At 43.8% G+C, this 27,381-nt stretch overlaps 1 protein-coding gene across 2 annotated transcripts in view; it reads left to right on the forward strand.

Annotated features, from left to right (window-relative positions):
• Nucleotides 1-27,381, forward strand: part of PCSK2 (proprotein convertase subtilisin/kexin type 2) — a 188,448-nt gene that overhangs the window by 71,035 nt on the left and 90,032 nt on the right. For both annotated transcript variants that reach the window (XM_065589670.1, XM_065589671.1), the window contains 2 exons: nucleotides 23,459-23,572; nucleotides 25,939-26,047. In XM_065589670.1, the coding sequence (XP_065445742.1) occupies nucleotides 23,459-23,572; nucleotides 25,939-26,047 (223 nt within the window). The remainder of the gene's footprint in view (nucleotides 1-23,458; nucleotides 23,573-25,938; nucleotides 26,048-27,381) is intronic.

Here is a 27,381-nt window from a genome sequence, read left to right on the forward strand (position 1 = left end):
GCCCCAGGCATGGAGTAAATTTCACCCTAATATTTGTAAAGTGTTTTGACATCCTCAAGTGGAAAATGCAAGAAATGCAGTGTACCATTACTGTTGTTACAGGACTGAGCATGAACTTGATCAATCCTGTGGCTTGGATCATGAGCTATTGCAAGTCACCGTCTTCCTCCCACTGTCCCTGCTGCACCGGGGTGGGGGAGTTTATCCGCACTGGGGCAGCATATACTCCCCAGTGCGCTCAGGCAGCTATGCCACCAGGTGCAGTTAGGGCTAATTTTCCAATATTTCCTACCAGCCTGCACTAGGGGTTAATAACATAACTGCTTTGCTGCACCTGTACCTTCTACCACACTGCTACCTGTTATACAGGTAACTGGCACAGATGCATGAGGGGGTGATTTGCACCCCCTTATGCTCCTGGGCTGTCAACTAGGAGGGCCACATTTTTCTGCTAATAATAAATATAACAAAAAGGATCGAGAGCCTGAGGGAAAAAATTAAAAATGTGTGTTAGTGACTCGAATCCTCATGTAATCCGGTTACTGTTCACCTTATTCTTCCATCTCTTTCTCCCTGTCTAGTCTTACTTGGATTGTAAGCATAGGGATGCTGGGGCAGATCCAGGGCTCCATTAGGGCAGCTTTATGTCATTCCCCCAGTGCAATACTGCTACAATCCAGATAGCCCTGGGATTTCCCCACTATAGTTGGATCCTCGGGCAGTGCAGAGCTGCCATAGCAGCTTCTACATGACCTGCTCTTCCCCTGCTGCCAATGCAGAAAACTAGGCTGGGATGTCCCTGGGCCTCAATGATCCCTGGTTGATGTAATAGCTCTTTGGGGATTGTGGCACCTTTAGAGCAGCCCTCAGGGTGCATGAGATGGCTCAGCGTATTCAGGCTGCTCTAAGTTGTGCTGAGGGACTAGACTGGCAGAGAACAGATCACGATTAGGGGAGTGGAAAGGTGGGAGAGTGGACTCACTGCTGTTACCCCCTCTCGGCTGAGCATGGCATAGCAGTTCTCTCCAGTCTAGCACTTCCTGCTGAGGGTCACTCCAGTTCTGTGGTGGTCCACCTCTTTTTGCACTTGGCCCTCCTTCCAGGTCACAATTCAGTTCCACGCCCCTTCCAAGGTACTACAGTTCCAAGTCCACATAGAACAGTACCTAGCATTCCAGTCTCTTCAGCTTCTCTTCCTAGGGGTTACTACGATCCAGTGTTCCCCCCCCCCCCCCCCCCCCCCCCCGGGGTATTAAATGTAGACCACTCAAAGAAAATTCAACTCGAGCGACTCCCGGCACTTTACTGAGCCTTGTCTCAAGCACATGATGGTGAGAACCCTTTGTATCCCACCATCTTAGTATTCCCTGTGTCTCAGCTCCATATTGAACTCTCTCTTTTGGGTCCACTGTGGTGAGAATCATCATCTCCTGTAGCCTTTGCCTTTTTACTGTCCATACCCAGTGTTTCTCCTGCCTCTAGCAGCCTTCCCTGCACCCTCCGCTTCTGAGGCTTCCTCTTCAGGTCCCACACACTCCTTCCTCAAGACTTCTTGCTGGGTTCGGCCTCATGCTCGCAAAGTTATTTTTTCTCTAATTTCAGAGCATGGCATCCCAGGCTTCCTCTTGGCTCCAGACCTCTTGGTCTAGCTCCAAGCTTTATGCCTCCCAGCCTTCTCTCAGCCTTTAGCCCAGAAGAGGAAACACCCAGGTAACTCTCACCTCTTCCCTGGTCTTCCTCCTACTGAGTCTATCCTCCTTCCTTTATGAAGATCCAGCACCTCTCTATTGGGGTTATTTGTCTAACACCTTGGCAAGTGCCACCCAGTGGCCTAATTGGACTCAGACTCCTGTTAACCGTTTCATTGCCTGTGTGGGGTATACACCCTATCACACCTCCTTTTACTGCCACCACTGCCTTCAGCTGCACTGAGCCGACCTTGGGTGCAGTTAAGGAAGGATCTGGCCTGTGTCTTTGGTTTGTAGAGCCCCAAGCATAATTTAGGCACTGTAGAGATAACAATAGAGAGTCTGGAGTATTGTCTCAGCCACTGGAACTTCAGTCTGTTTCTGTACATCCATAGTATAAAACTACATACAAAAATCACTCTAGGATGTGTGGTGAAATGCACAGCTAAATTATAAGAACTATATTGTCTTATTTTAAACTGAAGGCAAATAGTTACTGAAGATCAAGAATGAGCAGCTGGGGCTACTTTCTCTGCCCTTTCAATCTTTTGTGTTCCTGCTCCATCTTGTGACAAGTGCTCCCATTACTACACATTGTATTAGCTGATTTTCCAATATAGTTGCTTATTCACTAAGAACTGGATAGAGAACACTGAAGTCATTTAAGATAATCATCGTATTATGGGGACAATGGTTAGCTGCTACCATCCTGAGCTGATGATCTGGAGCAGAGTTTCTCAAACTGGGGGTCCCAACCCAAACGAGTACTATCCCAAGGCTATTGTAGGGGTTGGGGGGTGGGGTTGCAAGATCACAAAAAGTATTGTGATAACCTTTAGATCCTTTGTATTTCATTACAGTACTTAGTTAACCCTTAACATAGGGTTACCATACACCCAGGTTTTCCTGGACATGACCTCTTTTTGGTCCTGCAATCTCCATCCAGACAGATTTTTGAAATATGAACTAATGTTAGTGATTTGGTATTGTCACCCTTGTACGCTGCCTTCAAAGCTGGCTGGCTGGAGAGCAGTGGCTTATGGCTGGCTGCCCAGCTCTGAAGGCAGCACTGCCACCAGCAGCAGCGCAGAAGTAAATGTGGCATGGTACGGATTGGTATGGATTGGTATCCCAACCTGAGCCCAAATGTCTAAACAGCTATTTTTAGCTCTGCAGTGCGAGCCCAAGTCTGAAGACCTGGGCTCTGAAACTCTTTGCCACAGGCTGCCACTTTCTGTGTAGATGCACCCTGAGAGACCATACTTTGGCCTAGTCTTCACTTACCGGCTGGTCCGGCGGCACGCCATCGATGTTCTGGGATCGGTTTATCGCGTCTGGTTAAGACGCGATAAATCGATCCCGGATCGATCCCGGAAGTGCTCACAGTCGGCGCCGGTACTCCAGCTCGCCGAGAGGAGTACGTGGCGTCGACGGGGGGAGACTTCCGGCCGCGTCTGGACCGCGGTAAGTCCGGACTAAGGTACTTCGAATTCAGCTACGTTATTAACGTAGCTGAATTTGCGTACCTTAGTCCGAAGTCATTTCCCATTTTGTATGTGTGCAACTGATTGTTCCTTCCTAAGTGGTGTACTTTGTATTTGTCATTATTGAAATTCATCTTATTTACTTCAGACCATTTCTCCAGTTTGTCCAGATCATTTTGAGTTTTAATCCTTTCCTCCAAAGCACTTGCAACATCTCCCAGTTTGGTATCGTCCACAAACTTTATAAGTGTACTTTCTATGCCATCGTCTAAACCACTGATGAAGATATTGAACAGAACCAGACACAGAACGAATCTCTGTGGGACCCCACTTGATACGCCCTTCCAGCATGAATGTGAACCACTGATGATTACTCTCTGGAAATGGTTTTCCAACCCAGTTATGCACCCACCTTATAGTAGCTCCATTTAGGTTGTATTTTCCTAGTTTGTTTATGAGAAGGTCATGCAAAACAGTATTAAAAGCCTTACTAAAGTCAACATTACCACATCTACCACTTCCTCCCATCCACAAGGCTTGTTACCCTGTCAAAGAAAGCTATTAGGTTGGTTTGGCATGATTTGTTCTTGACAAGTCCATGCTAATTGTTACTTATCACCTTATGTTCTAGGTGTTTGCAAATTGATTGCTTAATTATTTGCTCTATTATCTTTCCAGGACTGAAGTTAAGCTGACTGGTCTGGTCTGTAATTCCCTGGCTTGTCCTTATTTCCCTTTTAATATATTTGTTCTATATTTGCCCTTTTCCAGTCTTCTGGAATCTCTCCCGTCTTCCATGCCTTTTTTAAGATAACGGCTTATGCCTCTGATATCTCCTTGAGTATTTCATCAGGTCCTGGTGACTTTAAGACATCTAACTTGTTCTTTCCCTATTTTTGCCTCTGATCCTACTTCATTTTCTCTGGCATTCATTAAGTTAGATGTCCAATTGCTACTAAACTTTTTGGTGAAAACTGAAACAAAAAAGTCATTTAGCACTTTTTCTGTTATTCCTCCCCCCCGATTGAGTAATGGACCTACCCTGTCCTTGGTCATCTTCTTGCTCCTAATGTATTTATAGAATATTTTTTGTTACCCTTTATGCCTCTAGCTAGCTTAATCTTGTTTTGTGCCTTGGCCTTTCTAATTTTGTCCTTGCCTGCTTGTGTCATTTGTTTATATTCACCCTTTTTTATTTGACCTACTTTCCACTGCCAAAATAGTGTTCAGTGGTCTTTGTGTAAATGAGAATCAGACCCAATATGAGACAAATGGGGGGTGAGGGAAGGGCAAAAGGTAGCAAAAAAGAGTAGGATGTTTTAGCACAGAGTCGAGGTGTGCACAATTCTGGTCCAACCAGTAGTAGCAATGGATGAAAGAGGAATGGGAATCTACTATTTGTAACAATGCATTTCACAAAATAAATATTGAGGTCATGAAGCTTACAGAAAAAATCTCTGCTCATTGGGCCTAATTCTCCGTTGCCTGGCAATGTCTGTAGTCATTTACATCTATGCAAATTGAATGTAAAATGCTGCCCTTCTGCTTTGGCAATGAAGAATTGTTATGCCAGGAGCCTGGCATAACAGAAGAAGCTCTTAACTAGATGTCCTTGGAATGTAGGTGTTTACTGTTATACAGTTGTATTCCATTCCTGTGAAATTCCATTCTCATTGATAGCTTTTATTTCCTGATCAAATTAAATTGGTTTGCTGTCTTGCAATGGGGCATTGTTGGAACTACCCAATTGCTCCAAGACTCCTATCATTGCAAATGCGGAAATACAGTATCAATCTCTTCATTCATCTTGCTATTGCAGCCTAGCCAATTCACTTGAATTTCAAAGGAGAGGCTAGTAGAGCACTATCGATTCCTCAGCGGAATTGGCTGAATGCGATCTGCAGCCTCCTTGTACATATTGATTCCTTTTCTCTTTACTCAGCGCTGCCTGAATGTCACTGAACTGTGAGAGTCTGTGCTAAATGGACAAAATATTGATTTTGCCCCGCCCCTTTTGGTGAAAGCGTCTCATTTACCAGGTGCTGAGCTAATATCAGGCAAATGAAAGTTCACAAAGTGAGGTGCAGCCAAGTCAGTAATTGCATTTTTCTTAACCTGAACTTGGTTGAATGAGGAGGTGTTTAAATCATGCAATTAACATTGCTGGTGGAGTCAGCAGCGAAACCTTTGAGCTCAGAAAGTGCATTTCTTTGGTATTTTATTATGGACTGAATAATGATAAACTTTTTACAGTGTTTCCCAGAATGGCCTTACTGTGTGTTGATATTTATATTTGTATTACAGTAGCATAGAGAGATCTCAAATAGGTCGGGTCCCATTGTGCTAAGCAACATAAAGACGCTCTTTGGGATGGGGACTAACTTAAGCACTTCATCAAAGCTTTCCTCCCAGCTTTCAGCATCCCGGGGGTATGAGATACGTGCAGTGAAATGGAAATCTGCTTGATAATTGAGGATTTTTTTCCCTTTGATACTAATTTGAAAATGGACCTGCCCCATTTTCACAAGATAACAGCACCTCTGCTGAAGGGTGCCCCTTTATGTCTTAGGCCTCCAGCTGTCACCTCCCACCAGGCAGCAGGAGAGGCACAACAGGAAGGTCGGGGGGCTACTGCCCCCCCAATGAAAATATTGGGGGGCCACCCCTGAAGAAATTCACATACACAGGGATGGGAGGGGCAGAGGTAAGAGCAGGGCCCAGAGGGGCTGGAGTGACCGCTGCAGGGCCTGGGAAGGGGGCAGGCACCTCTTCTCCCCAACCCCTCCTGCACCCCATTCTCTCCTAACCCCTACACTCCCTCATGGCCCTAGCCCCCTGCACTCCCTCCCCGTGCCCCCCACTCACCAGGCGCTCGGTGAAGCCGATCTCCTACCTCCAGCAGCTGCACGTAGCTCGCCGGGAACCAGCCACACAGCCCATCCTCCTTCTCCCCTTCCCACCAGCTGCCGTCCAGCACCTGCAGCCCCTGATTAGCTCCCACTCTGTGAAATACAGCCCCTTCCTATGCCGCTCCCCGGAGATGGGGTACAGGCTCTGGCAGCGGGATCCTGACATGCTGTGCCATGGAGCTGACCTGCAGGGGCGCCATTTAGGGACGGCAGGGGGATACCCCTACCAAAATCTCTATTGTGGTACAATATTTGCCCTCCCTGCTCTACCTAAATGGTGCCCCTGTCTTTGAGTTAGTTGCTGCTGACTCTCAATAGTGTCTCCTTGGCTTCTTGAATCCAGTCTGAACCAGTATATTCCTCCTGGGGTACTTCTCTGGAGTTGTTTATCAGTCCTGCTATCTGCCAGAATACCCCTCACCGATTTTAGTTCTTGTGGGAAGCTTGGTAACCCTCCGTAATGGCAGGTGTGATAGCCCACGCAGTGCCATCTGTTGCATGTTTGGATGTAATAGTGATTCAAGATTTTAAATTTCAAATGGAATTAATTAATCAAAGATTATCAGTCAGAGATCAGTACAGCCATATACAGAATAAACAGATACATTGCCACCCTTGGGATAAAGTAAAGCCATGGCCTCTGTGTCTCTCTGCTCTGTAATTGATAGGATGCCAGCAGTTTGCACACACCACATCTAACTTCCAAAACCTCTGTCTTTCTATACAGTATGAGACACAAATATTTTCCCCCATTAAATTTACATGTATTCTGTTTTCCTAATTACTGATGGAATTTATTTTATGGTCCTCAGTTTACCTGATTAATGGGTAAAAAGGAACCTCTAATCCAGTCATTATTACTAACAGCCATGAAAACCAAATGAGTTAAAAACATCTTTCTATGAATCATTATTTCATCCATTACAGAATCCATCTGTAATAACAATTATTCCTTATCAGTTACCCAGTCCATTCCAGAAAACATCTGCCATAATAAGTGTCCTGTATCGATCGCCCAGTTTTGTTTATAACATACTTCTGGAAACATATTTATTAGTTTGAGGAGTCTTTTCCCTGGACACCTGGATTCCCACAAACCTGGAGATGCTGAGGATAATTAGATACAGCCATTAACAGTATTCAATCACATAAAATTCCTGAATACAGGTCACGCTTAGGTTAAGAACCAATGCCCTTGGCTTAGAATTCAAACACACTCTGTTAATATCATAAAGATTCTGAGAGAATAGTTAATATGGAAATGAATTTAATATACAGAGGAAAAAAAGGTTAATATCCACTAATGTTATAAAAGATGCACCCTTAACGTTGTGAATCAAGGATGAGATGCTGGATTGTCAATTTGAATTATTTCCTCGATGTCAGATGAAGTAGTTTGCTGATCTGACCATACTTTACTCTCTGCTACGATGTACCTTTCTCAAGGGAACTCCTAATTTATACAGACTCAGTCTGACAGCACTTCTAAGAGAAATCTTATTAATTATAGCAAGAATCAGCTTAAGATTCCTCTCATATCTTTTGGGATTCATTTGATAAGATGAGTGGTTGGTGTTAAAGGGAAAAAATAACACTGGAAATACTTAGAACAATTATCAAACCATTTCATACCTCTATAATTAAAAACAAATTATTTTTTCATAGCCAGCTATTTATTCCTCAACTATCTAAGTGGATAGTTTTCCAGAAGAGGCTTGAATTTTTCAGAATGTGATGAAATTCTTTTTCAGCAGGTATAGGAGAATCCAATAAAATTTCTAGACCTGCAATCCTACAGGCACTTAAGGATCAGTATCTTAGTTATAATGCTCTTTAATTTTAGATGTATTGTTAGTTCTATAGGAACTTTCCTAAAGGAAAAAAAGCTATAGTGAAATTTTAAGAAATTGAAATACTAACATGTTAACTGGATTCAGAGTAGCAGCCATGTTAGTTTGTATCCGCAAAAAGAACCGGAGTACTTGTGGCACCTTAGAGACTAACAAATTTATTTGAGCATTAGGTTTTAGCCCACAAAAGCTTATGCTCAAATACATTTGTTAGTCTCTAAGGTGCCACAAGTACTCCTGTTCTTTTAACATGTTAACTGCATCTCTCAACACTCTTTACATTCTCCTGAGACTGCAGGTCTTGACTATGGGCTACTTTAGTCTTTCCTTTTATAACTGATAATTTGCTGATAATGACATTACCAAGAATTATGGAATATTTTCTTTAATATGTTAAGATATTTACTTTACAGGATTAGCTGAATTTAAGGCAAAAAAAAAAAATGCCTGCTCTGTTTCTGGAGCTGTGCTGTGCCAAGGTGCTGTTCTCTAGTTATGAAAGGCTAAAGTTTCAGCACAGCTCACCTCCCACAGCTAGGACTAGATATTCAAAAGAGCTTAAATTATTTTAAAGATCTTCCATAAAGCGCCACAATGGAATAGCTACAATAGAGTGCCTTGGAACTCTACAGAAGATCTGGCCCCAATTGTGAGTGCTGAGCACTTGTAAATCTGGTTCTTAGGGATGGATTGTGCAATGTAGGTACAGTCATATGCTAGGAGCAGTACACAGCGATACCACCTCAGAGGGAGCATTGAGAGGCCCCTTAATTTGCTTACATTTGGCTTAACTGCTCCACTCCCACTCACTGGAGTGGGAGTTGTATGGCTTAAATCTTGTGTGCCTGTTATTTTCCAAGGCTTTTTTGCCTTGGCGAGGTATTATACAGTGGAGCTGGTTGGAAAATTTTTGTAAAAACTGTTTTCTGTTGGAAAATGTTATTCAACAAAACTGATTTTTTGTGTGCAGCCATATTGATTTTGATGAAATTTTGTTCAGAAAAAAACTGGAAATGTTTTGAAAATGTCAGAACATCCTGTTTTGACATTTTTGGAACAAAAAGTTTAGAATTTTCATTTCAAAATGAGTTTTTGTTTTGAAATTTATATTATGTTATATTTAAAAAAAATAAACAAGGGTCAAAATCTAAATGAAACATTTCTAATTTGTTGAAACAATGTTTTGACATGACATTTTTCAGAATTTTGTTTCACAAGAAATTTAAAACTTTTGGCTTTTTGGCCTGATTTCAGATGATTTTTTTCCCAAAAAATCTTGAAAATTTTTGCAGGATGGAAAATCCCCTTCTGTATCAGCACTATTAAACAGTACCCTCTCTTTGAGACAGATGCCACTGAGCTCCTGTTGTTTGCAGGTCTACGCTCTGCTTCCAGACTTTGTTGCTGTTCTCTATCTGCCAAGTTCATTGTTTCCCTGCAGGCCTAGGTTTTAGATACTATATTGTGGTCCTCCCCATGGCCCCAGTGTTTGAAAATTATGAGTCAGCCAAAAAAATCCATGAGATTGCCTTAAAAATCATGAGATTTTAAAGTAATAAATGGTGGGGGGTTCTTATTCTCCTCTGGATTTGGAGCCTTTAGTTACACTTGGGTTATGCTTTTATGCTTTTCTCCACAATGAGGAGGCCTACAAATTTACTTTTTGTTCTAAATGAAAGTTGAGATTCTCACATAACCTGACAACTGCTTAGCTGGGGCTTTAAAAAAAACATCAGACAACTTGAGATTTGGATTAATTCCCATCTATTACATCTCTGTACGTTTTTAACAGCCTTCTTTCAATTCTACTTATGAGGTAGCTATAAAATAGCCAACCTCTAAGGTATGAGTGGGTTTAACATTTCTCTAGCAAAGATCTTTTAGCTCTGTTACCCATAAATGTGACAAAAGAAATGGTTAGGAGAAGTGAATATCTGTGTTTATGGTCACTAAGGCCTTGTATACACTACCGGGGTAAGTCAACATAAGTTACACTACTCCAGCTACATGAATAATGTAACTGGAGTCGACGTAACTTAGGTCGACTTACTGCGGTGACTTCACTGCACTGCATTGATGGGAAACGCTCTCCCATTGACTTACCTTATTCTTCTTGGGGATCTGGAGTACTGGAATCAACCGGAAAGCGCTGTGCCATTGATTTAGTGGGTCTTCACTAGACCCGCTAAATTGACACCAACTGCATTGATTGCAGGAGCATCAATCTCCTGATTAGTGAAGACAAGTCCTAAGAAGTAGATAGAAATTAGAGATGGAAAAGATCATCATTTATACCATATGCAGTTTGGGACAGGGACCTTTCCTCTACGGCTGAGATTTTCAAAGATTTGGATTCCCAATTTCTAGTAATTTTAATATCCAAATCTCTTTGACTGCTTTGAAAATCTCAAGCCACATGTTTTATGTGAAGCACCTCCCACATTCTGGTGTGTCCTGTAAAATAACAATAATAGTCATAATCAGGAGCATCTCCCAGCCAATCCAGGATTGTTCCCACCAACACATTTTCTAGTGTTTTGTTCACTCTATTCTGTAAAATTTCAGATGCTGTGAATTCAACTACTTCTCTTGGGAGATTATTCCACAGTAGATTTTAAGGCCAGCAGGGGTCGTTAAACCATCTCGTCTGATCTCCTGTATAACGCAGCCATAGTATTCCATCCAGTTTCTCCTGTATGGAACCCAGTAACTTGTGTTATCATCCTAAAAGGCATCCAGTCTTGATCTGTAGACTTCAAGAGATGGAGAATCCACCACTTCCCAGGGTATTTTTTTCCAATGGTTAATCACCCTCACAGTTAAAAATAAGCACCTAATAGATATCTTTGTCAGGAATTTTATTCCTGTGATTCAGTCTGAACTTTCCTTTATTTAAATTCAAGAGCAGAGATGTCTCTTGATTCTTGAAATGAACCCCACTCCCCCCCCCCCGGGGGGGGGGGGGTCAGGGTCATGTGTGCTGTTCCGCTGTGGTTGATTTTGTGATAGATGTATCCACTGGAATAATTTTAGTATGTGTATCATTCATGCTCAGTGTAACACATGGTCATTTAACTGCAGGAGCTCAGCAGTACAATTTACCCTGTTCCTTCAAAATGAGCCGATTTTCTTGGCATTTTTCTGTTGCATAGAGAGGCACTCAGTTACAGCGCAGTGGTTCTTGGCCCTCCTGGAGCAGTACTGCAGTCAATTGATTATTTTGTTAATTTGTCCTATATCAAAGTCCTGCTGGTTTATTACCATCCAAGTTACTTTATGTGCAATGCATAAGTGGAAATATATTAAAAATCAATATTTGAATCTCTTTTTTCCTTGTAGGTATTTTATCATCAGTGAGCTACCTTCTTTGATAGATGGCCCTTTTTTCTTTAATTGGAATCCAGCTAGTAACTCGTAAATGATTTAGTCACATGCTAATAAAAATCTAAATGCTTAGATTGTGTTCACCATTTAATCCAGGCACTTAATGAAATACTATAGAATGAATGAAAGTAACAAGAGGCCATTATTGTTGACAAATGAGCCAAACTTTGAGAGAATGAAAATACCATGCCTTTTTAGGAAGCAAATCTTGTTTCTTCATTAGTTTTTAATGACTGTCACACTTCACAAAGCCAACCTTTCATGATACCATTTTCAAAAGTTTAAGGCTCTGATCTTGCAAACAGTCTTACCTACTTAAGTTTATGCATGTTTGCAAGACAATGGGACTGCATGTACAAGCATTTTCAGGATTGTGTCCGTCCTGAAGTTAATTGAGTAACAGCTTTACCCCAGCAAGAATGGAGATCAGAATGTACCCCAATGTATTCTCTAGTGTTGCCTATGTGTTGATGCAACCCAAAGATCTCTGCTGTGAGAAGTGCCCTATCTACACAAGAAAAAACGTGTGTATTTAGAACATAATAGCTAACATGTTTAAACATGGGCGCTGATGAGCAGCATGGGAGCAGCAACTGTCTGTCACAGAGATGGCAATGGAAAGAAGAATTCTGGGAATTTCAATCCGTGACCGAGTCCCCAATGAAGTGATCGGACAGCAGAGTGGAGTGCAGGACGTCATTGTTGAGAACCGGCATAGTAAAATGCAATGGGCCAGGCATATAGCGAGGATCAATGACAATCGATGGCCTGCAGCTGTCACCGAGTGTTACCCACAGGAACTGAAACAACCACTTCCAAAGAGACTTCCAAAGAGATGGGAAGATTTTATTGTGAAAAGACATGGCCATGCATGGAGAAGGAAGGCCCGGATACGAGAAGAAAGTAAGACGTGTTGTGATCGGCTCAATCTATACGAGGGCTGAAAGACCGATCGATCAAGGTGATGTTTAAAATCCTAGCGTATACAGGGCAACTTTATCTGTTTCAATACGCTGGCTGGTCAAAGTGAACCATAGATCCCTTCCCCCTCCTCCCATCTATACTAGGATTTTAAAACATATTAGCTATCAGGGTCTAAAAAAAATACATCTCTTTAGATGCACCTTAGGAAAGGGGATAAAACGCTCTAAACTAACTCACTGCTGCCACAAAGGTGCATGACTCTAATGAAGTCAACAGAGTTGTGCATTCTTATGCCAACAGTGAATTTGGCCTTATGGGGAACTTTGGTTGTTTTCTGAGACCTATATGAATTTGAAGTCCTTATATGAACTTGGCATTGTTACACCTTCTCTGTGTGTGTTCAGTGGGATGAAGGTGTGCTCTGGCCTTGGGCTAGCTACATGAGATAAAATCCTGGTAAGAACAAAGCAGCTTGTAGCTTTCACAAATATTAGCAGATTAAGATAAAGACCATGGGAGATATTAGGGTTCACTTAGGCCTGCTAATTCATACAAAAACTTCAGCTACATTCTCTCCACTGTGATTTTACCTTGTGTTAGGTACCACATGTCAGCTAGCATGAGGTAAGAACTAGAGCTGGACACAATTTTTCAGAGGAATGGTTCATTCAACAAAAATGCAGTTTCAGTAAATCCAAAACTATTCATGAATTTGACACAAATAGTTTTGGCTGTTTACAAAGCAACTGGTGGAGGAGGCCTAGTTACTGGTGCTACTGTTGTTTAGAAGTTAGGGCACCAACCTTGGCTGTAGAAACCCCACGTCCAAATCCCCATTCTGGAACAGACCCACAGCACACTTCTTCAATCCACCAAAAATTCCAAAAAAATTCTGATTTGGTTTGACCCTGAATCATTCCCCCCCCCCATTTTCTGCAGGGGTTGAGCGGGGGGAGGGGAGGGAGGGTTAAAACTATCACCAAAGCAAAAAAATCAGTTGTTCACCCAGCTCTAGTAAGAACACAGCTTTTTTCTTAGGGTATGTCTACACTAAGAGAGTAGTTCGATTTTACTTAAATCGAATTTGTGGAACCGATATTACAAAGTCGAACGTGTGTATCCATACTAAGGACAGTAATTCGACTTTGTGAGTCCACACTAACGGGGCAAGCGTCGACATTGGAAGCGGTGCACTGTGGGCAGCTATCCCACAGTTCCCGCAGTCCCCGCTGCCCATTGGAATTCTGGGTCGAGCCCCCAATGCCTGCTGGGGGCAAAAAATGTGTCGAGGGTGGGTTTGGGTAACTGTCGTCATCCAACCGTCACTCCCACCCTCCCTCCCTGAAAGCACCGGCGGGCAATCAGTTCGCGCACTTTTCTGGTGAGTGACAGCGCGGACGCCACAGCAACTGCAAGCATGGAGCCCGCTGCGACCATCGCTGCAGTTATGGCCGTTGTCAACACCTCGCACCTTATCATCCACCTTTCCCAGAGGCAGATGCTGAGAAATCGGGCGAGGAGGCTACGGCAGCGCGGTGAGGACATGAAGTCTGAGAGTGGCACAGACCTCTCACAAAGCACGGGACCCCGCGCTGTGAACATCATGGTGGCAATGGGTCATGTTGATGCTGTGGAACGGCGATTCTGGGCCTGGGAAACAAGCACGGACTGGTGGGACCGCATAGTGCTGCAGGTCTGGGATGAATCACAGTGGCTGCGAAAACTTTCGGATGCGGAAGGGAACTTTCCTGGAACTTTGTGAGTTGCTGTCCCCTGCCCTGAAGCGCAAGGACACCCGGATGCGAGCAGCCCTGACTGTCCAGAAGCGAGTGGCCATAGCCCTCTGGAAGCTTGCAACGCCAGACAGCTACCGGTCAGTCGCGAACCACTTTGGCATGGGCAAATCTACCGTGGGGGTTGCTGTGATGCAAGTAGCCAACGCAATCATTGAGCTACTGCTGTCAAAGGTAGTGACCCTTGGAAACGTGCAGGTCATCATAGATGTTTTCGCCGCGATGGGATTCCCAAATGGCGGTGGGGCTATAGATGGAACTCACATCCCTATCCTGGGACCGGACCACCAGGCCAGCCAGTACATTAACCGAAAGGGCTACTTTTCAATGGTGCTGCAAGCACAGGTGGACCATAGGGGACGTTTTACAAACATCAACGTCGGATGGCCGGGCAAGGTTCATGACGCTCGTGTTTTCAGGAACTCTGGTCTGTTTAGACGGCTGCAGGGAGGTATTTACTTCCCGGACCACAAAATAACTGTTGGGGATGTGGAGATGCTCGGGGACCCAGCCTACCCGCTAATGCCCTGGCTCATGAAGCCCTATACAGGCGCCCTGGACAGTGAAAAAGAACTCTTCAACTACCATCTGAGCAAGTGCAGAATGGTGGTGGAGTGTGCTTTTGGACGTCTCAAGGGGAGATGGAGAAGCTTACTGACTCGTTCTGATCTCAGCGAAACCAATATCCCCACTGTTATTGCAGCTTGCTGTGTGCTCCACAATCTCTGTGAGAGCAAGGGGGAGACCTTTATGGCGGGGTGGGAGGTTGAGGCAAATAGCCTGGCTGCTGATTACGTCCAGCCAGACAGCCGTGCGATTAGAAGAGCACAGCAGGACGTGCTGTGCATCCGGGAGGCTTTGAAAGCTAGGTTCCTGAGTGAGCAGGGTAACCTGTGACTATTAAGTTTGTTTCAAGAGAAGCTGAACCTGCCCCCGTTTCTTTACCCAGTTAATGTTGACAATCCTCTCCAGTTACATACCCCGTTCACCCCCTTCCAACACACGTTTAAAAATCAAATAAATGGAACTTTGTTAATGAACACCGTTTTCTTTATTACTTTTCGGGACTCTGTGTGTGGGGGCTGTGACTTTGTGGCGGGGGAGGATGGTTACAGATCCCCTGCTGCATGGCTCTGTGATCCAGGCTAAGGACCGCTGCATAAGATCTCTAACCGCCCTCCCCTGCCACAAAGTCACGTAGTCCCCCCCCACACACACACAGAGAACATGAAAACCACCTCCCAGACTGACCAGGGTGCCTAGTGACTGCAATGTGTGTGTGACCTTCTGCTGAACCTGCCCCCATGTCTGTACCCTGGTAAAGGTGACTGTCCTCTGCAATTACCAACCCCCTTTCCCTCCTTCAGACACACTCTCCTCTAAAAGAACATGACCGAAACAGTAATGAACAGAAACGTATTCTTTATTAGCAACTACACAGTTAGGAGATGACACTGGGACGGGGGCTTGGGTGAGGTGATTTTGGAGTGAAGGGAAGGACTTATCAAAACTTTGGGAATGAGAGCCGTCTGGTACTTGAGCAGTCTGCAGGGGTGGAGTGACTGTTTTCACGGCCCCTGCCGCCCCTCCTTCTTGGGACTTTGGGTGAGGGGGGTATAGGACTTTGTGGCGGGGGAGGGCGGTTAGCGATAGACTGTAGCGGGGCTCTGTCCTCCTGCCTCCGTTCCTGCAGAACATCCACAAGGCGCCGGAGCGTGTCCGTTTGCTCCCTCATTAGTCCAAGCAGCGTTTGAGTCGCCTGCTGGTCTTCCTGCCACCGCCTCTCCTCCTGTTCGCTGTGTGATCACTGGCATTGTGACATGTTCTCCCTCCACTGGGTCTGCTGTGCCGCCTCGGCTCGGGAGCAGCCCATAAGTTCTGAGAACATGTCGTCCCGTGTCCTTTTCTTTCTCCGCCTAATCTGCGCCAGCCTCTGCGAGGGGGATGCCGGGGTAGGTCGGGAGACAGTCGCAGCTGTGGGATGGGAAAAAAGGGAGTGAATTTCTCACAAAGATAAATTTTTGTGAACAATGAACATAGTCTTTCTCTGTGAACAAGACCATGCACAGCACCTATCACATGCGCACTCAGGACAAGGTTGAATTTTCGGCCTTCGCATTCAGTGCCCGGGGTCTTGCAGTGGAGATCACACAAGCAGGCAGGACAGTGGAATTCGGGTAGCAGGCTGACATGGTAAGCCGTAGACTTTTGGCTGCTTAAAACTTAAATTATAGAAGTGCCCTCCTTTCATGTTCAAAGCAGTGCTCCTAGTGTTGACCAGTTCCTGCTGCCGGCAATCCGGCAAGCATGAACTCTGCCCCTGTCGCACCCCCTCGCGGCTGTCCCCGGGAAAGATCCCTGTATGCTGCCCCTCTCCCGTCTCCACCGTGTGGCTGTAAACCGCCAGTTACAGTTATGCAAAGGAGCAGGCAAGCAGTCCCAATACTAACATTCCCCTAATTCAAAGCAGGTCACCATGAGCGACATCATTCTGCTGAGGATTTCTGAAACAGAGAAAGTCCGCATGCTGCGTGAAAGCCAGCAAAAACCAGGGTCGTATGCCGCCATGCTCTGCAAGGCAATGATCCCAGAGTACTTGATGATAGCCTGGTGCGGAAAAGTTTCCTACCACGGAGGACACAATAAGGCCGCTCTCCCCAGGAACCTCATGCAAAGGCTTTCCAATTACCTCCAGGACAGCTTTGTGGAGATGTCCCATGAGGATTTCAGCTCTATCCCCGGACATATAGACCGTATTTTCCAGTAGTTGCACTGCCAAGGACTAAAACGTTAAGCGCCTAGGGCAAACTAATAATGAAAAACCCATTGTTAATGTTCCTGTTCTGTTCAAAATAAATGCTTACATGTTTAACACACTTACCGACTGATCCTTCCCCTGATTCAGGGTCCGGGTTAACGCGTGGGGAGGGTTGGTAGGGGATCTCTGTGAGGGTGATGAAGAGATCCTGGCTGTCGGGGAAATCAGCATTATAAGCGCTGTCGACTGCTTTGTCCTCCTCATCTCCTTCCTCATCTTCCCCGTCCGCTAACATCTCCGAGGAAGCAGCCGTCGACAATATCCCATCCTCAGAGTCCAGTCAGTGGTGGGGTAGTGGTGGCGGCCGCACCTAGAATGGAATGCAGTGCCTCGTAGAAACGGCATGTCTGGGGCTGGGATCCAGAGCGTCCGTTTGCCTCTTTGGTCTTCTGGTACCCTTGTCTCAGCTCCTTGGTTTTCACGCGGCACTGCGTTGCATCCCGGCTGTATCCTCTCCCTGTCATGGCTTTTGAGATCTTCTCGTAGATCTTCGCATTCCGTTTCTTGGAGCGCAGCTCCGAAAGCACAGACTCATCGCCCCACACAGTGATCAGATCCAAGACTTCCCGATCAGTCCATGCTGGGGCCCTCTTTCTATTCTGAGATTGCATGGTCACCTCTGCTGGAGAGCTCTGCATCGTTGCTGCAGTGCTGCTGAGCTCGCCACGATGTCCAAACAGGAAATGAGATTCAAACTGGCCAGACAGGAAAAGGAATTCAAATTTTCCGGGGGCTTTTCCTGTGTGGCTGGTCAGAGCATCTGAGCTCGGACTGCTGTCCAGAGCGTCAGAGTGGTGCACTGTGGGATAGCTCCCGGAGCTATTAGCATCGAATTCCATCCACACCTACCCTAATTCGGCATGGCCATGTCGAATTTAGCGCTACTCCCCTCGTCGGGGAGGAGTACAGAAATCGAATTTAAGAGACCTCTATGTCGAACTAAATCGCTTCGTTGTGTGGACGGGTGCAGGGTTAATTTGATTTAATGCTGCTAAATTCAACATAATCTCCTAGTGTAGACCAGGCCTTAGTGAACACAAACCTTAGAGGAAAAATATTGAATTTTTAGGTTTTAACATACTGCATGCATCATCTTTATGTAAAACATTTATAAAACATAGACTCATAGAATCATAGAATATCAGGTTTGGAAGGGACCTCAGGAGGTCATCTAGTCCAACCCCCTGCTCAAAGCAGGACCAATTCCCAACTAAATCATCCCAGCCAGGACTTTGTCAAGCCTGACCTTAAAAACCTCTAAGGAAGGAGATTCCACCACCTCCCTAGGTAACCCATTCCAGTGCTTCACCACCCTCCTAGTGAAAAAGTTTTTCCTAATATCCAACCTAAACCTCCCCAACTGCAACTTGAGACCATTACTCCTTGTTCTGTCATCAGATACCACTGAACAGTCTAGATCCATCCTCTTTGGAACCCCCTTTCAGGTAGTTGAAAGCAGCTATCAAATCCCCCCTCATTCTTCTCTTCTGCAGACTAAACAATCCCAGTTCCCTCAGCCTCTCCTCATAAGTCATGTGCTCCAGCCCCCTAATCATTTTTGTTGCCCTCCGCTGGACTCTTTCCAATTTTTCCACATCCTTCTTGTAGTGTGGGGCCCAAAACTCGACACAGTACTCCAGATGAGGCCTCACCAATGTCGAATAGAGGGGAATGATCACGTCCCTCGATCTACTGGCAATGCCCCTACTTATACAGCCCAGAATGCCATTAGCCTTCTTGGCAACAAGGGCACACTGTTGACTTATATCCAGCTTCTCGTCTACTGTAACCATTCGGTCCCCAGTCTGTAACAATGAATGGGATTCTTCCATCCTAAGTGCAGGACTCTGCACTTGTCCTTGTTGAACCTCATCAGGTTTCTTTTGGCCCAATCCTCTAATTTGTCTAGGTCCCTCTGTATCCTGTCCCTACCCTCCAGCGTATCTACCACTCCTCCCAGTTTAGTGTCATCTGCAAACTTGCTGAGAGTGCAGTCCACGCCATCCTCCAGATCATTAATGAAGATATTGAACAAAACCGGCCCCAGGACCGACCCCTGGGGCACTCCACTTGAAACCGGCTGCCAACTAGACATGGAGCCATTGATCACTACCCGTTGAGCCTGACGATTTAGCCAGCTTTCTATCCACCTTATAGTCCATTCATCCAGCTCATACTTCTTTAACTTGCTGGCAAGAATACTGTGGGAGACTGTATCAAAAGCTTTGCTAAAGTCAAGGAATAACACATCCACTGCTTTCCCCTCATCCACAGACCCAGTTATCGCCTCATAGAAGGCAATTAGGTTAGTCAGGCATGACTTGCCCTTGGTGAATCCATGCTGACTGTTCCTGATCACTTTCCTCTCCTCTAAGTGCTTCAGAATTGATTCCTTGAGGACCTGCTCCATGATTTTTCCAGGGACTGAGGTGAGGCTGACTGGCCTGTAGTTCCCCGGATTCTCCTCCTTCCCTTTTTTAAAGATGGGCACTACATTAGCCTTTTTCCAGTCATCCGTGACCTCCCCCAATCGCCATGAGTTTTCAAAGATAATCGCCAAAGGCTCTGCAATCACATCCGCCAACTCCTTTAGCACCCTCGGATGCAGCGCATCCGGCCCCATGGACTTGTGCTCGTCCAGTTTTTCTAAATAGTCCCGAACCACTTTTTTCTCCACAGAGGGTTGGTCACCTTCTCCCCATACTGTGCTGCCCAGTGCAGCAGTCAGGGAGCTGACCTTGTTTGTGAAGACAGAGGCAAAAAAATCATTGAGTACATTAGCTTTTTCCACATCCTCTGTTACTAGGTTGCCTCCCTCATTCAGTAAAGGGCCCACACTTTTCTTGACTTTCTTCTTGTTGATAACATTCCTGAAGAAACCCTTCTTGTTACTCTTAACATCTCTTGATAGCTGCAACTCCAAGTGTGATTTGGCCTTCCTGATTTCACTCCTGCATGCCTGAGCTATATTTTTATACTCCTCCCTGGTCATTTGTCCAATCTTCCACTTCTTGTAAGCTTCTTTTTTGCGTTTAAGGTCAGCAAGGATTTCACTCTTAAGCCAAGCTGATCGCCTGCCATATTTACTGTTCTTTCTACATATTGGGATGTTTTTTTCCTGCGACCTCAATAAGGATTCTTTAAAATACAGCCAGCTCTCCTGAACTCCTTTCCCCCTCATGTTATTCTCCCAGGGGATCCTGCCCATCAGTTCCCTGAGGGAGTCAAAGTCTGCTTTTCTGAAGTCCAGGGTCTGTATTCTGCTGCTCTCCTTTCTTCCTTGTGTCAGGATCCTGAACTCGACCATCTCATGGTCACTGCCTCCCAGGTTCCCATCCACTTTTGCTTCCCCTACTAACTCTTCCCAGTTTGTGAGCAGCAGGTCTAGAAGAGCTCTGCCCCTAGTTGGTTCCTCCAGCACTTGCACCAGGAAATTGTCCCCTACACTTTCCAAAAACTTCCTGGATTGTCTGTGCACCGCTGTATTGCTCTCCCAGCAGATATCAGGGTGATTAAAGTCTCCCATGAGAACCAGGGCCTGCGATCTAGTAACTTCTGCTGGTTGCCAGAAGAAAGCCTGTAGCATGATTTTTGTTGGGAGACGTTGCACATTCCTTTCTGATATAAGAAGAACAGGAGTACTTGTGGCACCTTAGAGACTAACAAATTTATTAGAGCATAAGCTTTCGTGGACTACAGCCCACTTCTTCGGATACAGTTTCGTGGCTGTAGTCCACGAAAGCTTATGCTCTAATAAATTTGTTAGTCTCTAAGGTGCCACAAGTACTCCTGTTCTTCTTTTTGCGGATACAGACTAACACGGCTGCTACTCTGAAACCTTTCTGATATAGCTCCTCTTCTGACTGTAATAAAGATGTAAAAATTCACTGCCAATCAGACTGGGGAGCACTGAATAGTGAAAGCTTTCAGGGCCAACTTTCATGTGTCCTGTACCATTTTTTTCAAGTCATCTTGAAGAAAAGACATGGAAATGAAGAATTGCTATTTAAGGAGTCGCGCTCCTACAATATCAAATCCTTGCTCCTTCCCTTGTTGCAGTGGGTCATGTAGAGGCAGTGGGCTTGTGTGGGAGGACAAACACTTGAGTTTTTTTTCTCTGGCATTCTCCTGTAATGCAGTTTGATTTCTGTTCTTTAATTATTTTATGTGATGACAGCTTGGGGTTTGGAATAGCAAGCAGAGGTGGTAACTGACAAAGGCATAATCATGGATCGTCTCTGTTGTCTCCATGGCACCACCCAACCTTATTTTAGAGATCTCCGACAATCTGCTCATCCCTTTCTCTAATTCAATACAGATATCCGGCAAAGTTCAGTAGGCACAGCGTGGTTCCTGCTTAATCACTCTCCTCTTTTCAACTTTCGTTGCGTTAAGATTTTTTTTAAACAGAACATTCTCCATCACTTTTAATGAACCTTTACAAATAAAACTAGCAACAACAACAAAAAAGAAGTCCCTTTTTGTTGAATTCGTTCTCTCCTCTCACCTCTCCTTTTTAGTTAAAAGCAATATAATTAATGTTAGTGGATTTTAGAAATAAAGGAATTGCCATATCATTGTCATGTCATTGACTATTACCTATAATCCATGCTTTCTGGTATTCTGTCTCTGAGAGCAGCCAGTCCCAGATGCTTCAGAGGAAGGTGTATGAAAAGGTATAATGGATAACAATGAAGTAATATGCTCAAAGACCAAATTTTACCCCTGTCAGTGGCTGGCCTATGCACACTGAAGCAGGGTTTATGTCCTGTGGACATTATTTTTTAATCCTAATTACCAACCCCAAGCATTCAAAAATCATGAGACAGATGCCCCCCCCCCATAAAGAAATTGGCTTAATCACAAGATGTTTTTAAAAGAATCAATTTTAGGTTACTTTGTCTTTAGGTTCTTTGCCGTAGGTCACACATGCTTCCCATTTTCAAGCTTTTTTCTGTAACCAGGAGGACTAGAAACGGAATTTTTGAAAAAATGGAAGCTGAGATTCTCATGCAGTTTCTTGATTCCAGGAGCTGGGGCTTTAAGAAATATGCCAAAAAATCAGAGTTGGCAACACTGCAAGGCCCCAAAATGGATGAAATGAGCAATTGCCAGATTCAGTATAAATATAGAAGTTCTTATTAAGCTTCCTTTTTGGAATTCTGCTATGCTCTCCGTCTCAATAATATCTTGTGGCAAACAGTACCAGGTTAATTGTGTTGGGGGGAGTGTGGGGGGGGGTTGGTTAAAGTGCTTTATCAGCTTTAAAATATAACACAGGGGTATATCCCTGCACTTTCTGATCCTGTGCAGTGTAGGGGCTACATCACCTTTGGGATGGTGCATGCTCTTCCTGGTCTTCTCTCTCTGCTCTGCCTTGGCCTTTCTTCCCTCTCATTCTTTTGCCTAATGTGTGCTCCCATAGGTACACAGAGGGAGCAGAAGGGCCAGATTCTCAGCTGAAATAATTTGCCGGAACCCTATTGATTTTGATTATTTAAACCAGCTGAGGATCTAGCACAGGGAGTACAACTTTGACTAAGCCCTACACAGTGTGGGCAAGTAGAGGTGGACTCCTTTAGTCGTCTCTACCCATATACTTGCACTCGAGCTGGTCACGATCTGCCACTTGGTGCATACACTTGTACTTCTAAAAAATGCTTTTACTGTCTCTCTAATATCTGTGGTTTGATCTGATCTGTTCTGTGTAATAAGCAATACTTTCATTTCTTCCAATCTCCGTGTAACCATCTAAGCCGACTCTTTCCAGAGTCTTTCTGGGCGATATATTTGGTTCACTGTCAGGCATTGTGACAAGGTGCAGTTAGCCAGCTTGCTGGTAGCTTAGAGAGCACTGAGGATACTGGGTATGAATAGAGTAGGAGGGATTTAGGTAGTTTGAGTGGGTTTGGAAGGTCAGAAGGGATCACTTGGACCTACAGAGAACCTGATGAGCTGATGAGGTAATTAGCTCACAGGTGGGATAGCTGGGAAAAGAAGGCAAACAGTATAAAAGGCTGAGCCAGGGGGCAGAAAGGGAGACTTCTTCTAGTTGCTACTATATCTGTGATCTATCTGGTGCACAAGGGAGAACAGTGACACTAAAGACACTTGGTGAGGGTACACTGGTAGACCGTGTGTGCTGTTTAATTCACCCAGAGGCTTACCAGTCTACAGTATTTCCAGGTGCTGAAAGGGAAATCAATTTACAACCAGGCATTTATAGTAAGGAAGTTCATAAAAACTGGCAACACACAAAAAATATTTTAGAACCTCAAATGCACAGATGAAGTCTCCTAGACCAGCTACTTTTTTCATAGCACAACCTTTTGGTAGAAATGAAACGTTATTAAACTATTCTGTGTATCCAGTGTGCTATTTTTGATACAGGAAACCAAGGCTGGCTTGGGAAATGTATAGGATAAAAGTCAATACTGGTTCAGATCCATGTCATTATTTTAAGCAAAACCTGAAGCCTGGAGTGGGTTTTCTTAAATAGCCTTGACGTCTATTGATTAGGAATGTTTGACTTTTCTGAGAAAAAACAAGTGGAAAAATATGTTACAAATATGGATGTTGTGTTAATAATATAAACATTACTATTCCAGATAAAGAAGGCTGTGCAGCAGGAAGGCTTTGGCAGAAAAAAGCGAGGCTATAGAGAGATCAATGAAATTGACATAAACATGAATGATCCTTTATTTACAAAGCAGTGGTACCTGGTAAGCAAATCAGTCATTTTTGATAGAGATCTTCAGTAACCAAAAAACCCCATAGTTTACTTACACATTATTTCTTCTTGTTGCAATAATCTGGGAACATGCCCTCCAGATTTCTCACCAGAACTTCGAATTTATTCCAAGAGAATTTTTCCCAGGATATCTAGGGAGCCTACTGTATGCTGGGACTGGAGTTAGGGGCATGAGCCAAAGTTCAATGATGTCAGTAGAAAGACTCTCATTGACTTCAGTGGGCTTTGAATCAGTGGGGGTTGTGTGAGCACTCGTGCAGTACAGCCAGGATTGTTAAAACTGATAATGTACCTCAGTGTCAAGTCTCAGTGCTTTGCTTTAAGGAGCTCTTAATCATACGGACACAACCAGTGTCCGTGTGGAAGCTCATTAATGTGTGTTACACAACAGTTAGGAAAATATTGTCTTCCCCTCCCCTGGTGGAAAATTTCAGTTTTTCATCAAAAAGATTCACAAAGGGATTTAGCACAAATCTAAGAAGGGAGGGGGGAGGTGCCCTGGATACAAGAGCTAGTCAGAACATTTTTGTTTAAACTTTGTTTTCCAAAGGAAAATGTGGTTGTTTTGTTTTAAATTGAAACATTTTAAAAAATGTTGACAAAAATTCCAGGAAAAAATCAAACAAAAAAAATCGTTTCAGAAAATTTTCATTTAGGAAAATTATGGATTTAAATGTCAGAATTTCAATATTTTGTTTCAGAATTTTAAAATTGTTTTGAATTTTTTTTTCTTTTTATATTTATTTTTACATCATTTCTTGACATGTCAGTAGTAGAGTAGCATAACATGCACTCCTACTACAGATGTGTCAAAATATGACAATATAGTAGTTATTTGTATTTTATTTTACTTTTTAAAATCGTTAAGGGTAGATGCTGCTTATTACTGATTTGAAACATATTATATTATTTCCTAGATCAAAGTGTTTCCTATTTGTGTTATAATGAAACAATCTATTAAACTATTTCAAATATTGTTTTCAGTGTTGTAATCATGTTGGTTCCAAGATATGAGAGATACAAGGTGAGTGAGGTAATACCTTTTACTGGACCAACTCCAGTTGGTGAATTAGACAAGCTTTTGAGCTATGTGGAGCTCTTCTTCGGGTCTGGAAGAGGTCAATTCAACTATCTGTTTCATTACAATACAAACAGGAGACACTTTGATCTAGAATGGAATATAAGAAGTTTCAATCAGCACTAAGTAGCAGCTGCCGTTAATGATTTCAAAATTTCAGAATGAAAATTAGAAATTCCAAAAGAAAATTAGAAATTCAGAATTAAATTTTGATATGAAAATTTTCCTAAATAATTTCTTCTGAAATTTCCAGTTTGGGAAATGTCACAAATATTTTTTTGAGTCCAATTTGGAACAAAAGACACTTAGAAATATCAAACCAGAAATTGTGAGTGTCAACCAGTTCTGCTGTTGATGATGGAAGGGAAATAAGGGATGTGTGGGAGTTCAGAACATGTCTAAGCAATTCAACTATCTATAATTGAATATAGTCCTTGAAAAAATGTTTATCACAAATAGAGGTTATTGTGTATATTGTTTTATGTCCTTAGTAAGAATATATTTGAGGTGAGATTGAGCAGATACCTTCAAACATCTGACCAACGGGTTGGTATAGAAGCGCCCTATCTAAGGCCCCAGTTCAACAAGGGAATTAAGTGTGTTTAATTTTAAGCATATGAATAATCCCATTTGATTTCAGTGGGACTACTTACATGCTTACGTGCTTCTCTGGAGTGGAATCTAAGGGCCTGATCCTGAATTCACTGGGAGTTCTACACATGGGATCCTTGTGAGATCAGGCCCTAATAGGAGTCAAACCTTATGCTGTCTCAGAATTCTCTTGCTCTTGTGGGTTCATTTTTCCATTTTCCATATTATATAAATATGTGCTCCAGGGTACGTCTTCACTACCCGCCATATCGGCGGATAGCAATCGATTTATCCGGGATCGATATATCGCGTCTCGTTAAGACGCGATATGTCGATTCCCGAACGCGCTCACCGTCGACTCCGGAACTCCACCGGAGCGAGCAGCGGTAGCGCAGTCGACTGGGGAGCCGCGGCCGTCGATCCCGCCCTGTGTGGACCCCAGGTAATTCGATCCAAGATACTTCGACTTCAGCTACGCTATTCGCGTAGCTGAAGTTGCGTATCTTGGATCGATCTCCCCCCCCCCCCCCAGTGTAGACCAGCCCATAGAATATATGCAGTATGGTACTAGGCAGAAACTCAGTGACTGCAGATAATGGACTATCTGTGCACACACAAAAAAGAAGAAGAAATAATAATTCTCTTTTGCTTTTCAACTGATGTATTAGATCAACACTGGTCAAGCAGATGGGACCCCTGGACTTGATCTAAATGTGGCTGAAGCCTGGGAGCTGGGATATACAGGGAAAGGTGTTACCATAGGAATTATGGATGATGGTAAGTGAGGATTCCAATCCACCCAACTAAATTGGTCTTCAGCATTGGCTCTTCACTTGTAAGGTAACTCTCTTCTCTCCGTGCATGTGAAGAAGTGGGTTTTTTACCCATGAAAGCTTATGCCCAAATAAATCTGTTAGTCTTTAAGGTGCCACCGGATTCCTCATTGTTTTTGAAGACATGTAAGACAGTTTTAGAGGTTTAAATAGCTTACTTAATATAATCTTATGCAAAAACTTTTTTAAAAAATTTGAAATAAAGTATAACCTAGATTAATGATAATGCCAGTGCTGTTCTCCAGATTCTGTAAAGACTATGAGATTGGCAGGGGAAAGGCACCATAAGCATATGTGTTATAATTGGGCCATTGAAGTGTGAACATCTAAACCTTATACAACTTTATAAATCACACACACAGCTCTTTTGTGGCCATTAGCTGAACGTGAGGACTCACATTGACTTCAGTGGGCTTTCAATGGGGATTGTAATTGCCTTGCACACAGTAGATATAAGAGCATTTCCTCTTGTTAAAATATTGACAGTGCACAGCAGAACCAAAATAATTAATACTTTCTAACTGGATGTCCATAATGATCTGCATATTATATACATTAATAGTTTAGGGTAAAATGGGAGTGGGAGAGAAGATACAGCATGTTGAAAACACAGCTGTACTTTGCATGGATTCATCAGACTGTCAAAATACAAGAAAGACAAGGTAAGTATGGCAACATCTTTTATTGAATCAACTTCTGCTGGTGGAAGGTACAAGCTTTCAAGCTACAGAGCTCTTCTTCTTCTCTCATGACCTGGGCCAACAAACACAGCTTCAACAACACTGCAAACAAAATACAGGGAGTCTCTTCAATTTTCTCAGCACTTTTGAGCTAGTTAAATTTTGCCATGGTGACTGAACAATACTAAAAATAAGTGAAAGGCAAAAATCTGTCTGGGGATGGGGCAAAAATCTGTCTGGGATTGGTCCTGCTTTGAGCAGGGGGTTGGACTAGATGACCACCTGAGGTCCCTTCCAACCCTGGCATTCTATGATTCTATGAAACCAGCAGTATCTTCAGTGATCCACTGGGATCTGTCCCTGTTCTATTCTGGCACCCCCCCTTGTTCGTACTCAAGTGAGACAGCTGGGTAAATAGTGAGGGAGATTGGCCTGTGGTTACATCAGTATGTGGCTGTCTCACAGCTCTCTTCCTTGTTTTCATTGGTCCCATTTAGCAAGGACTGTATTTTTAGAGACTGGGCACAATTGCAACCTGGGTGACAGTGAGCTGGTTGAAGCTCAGTCTAAATTAGGTCGCTGAGGCAATGCTGGTTAG

This window comes from Chrysemys picta, chromosome 3, assembly GCF_011386835.1.
Source record: "Chrysemys picta bellii isolate R12L10 chromosome 3, ASM1138683v2, whole genome shotgun sequence".
NCBI classification, from domain to species: Eukaryota; Metazoa; Chordata; order Testudines; family Emydidae; genus Chrysemys; species Chrysemys picta.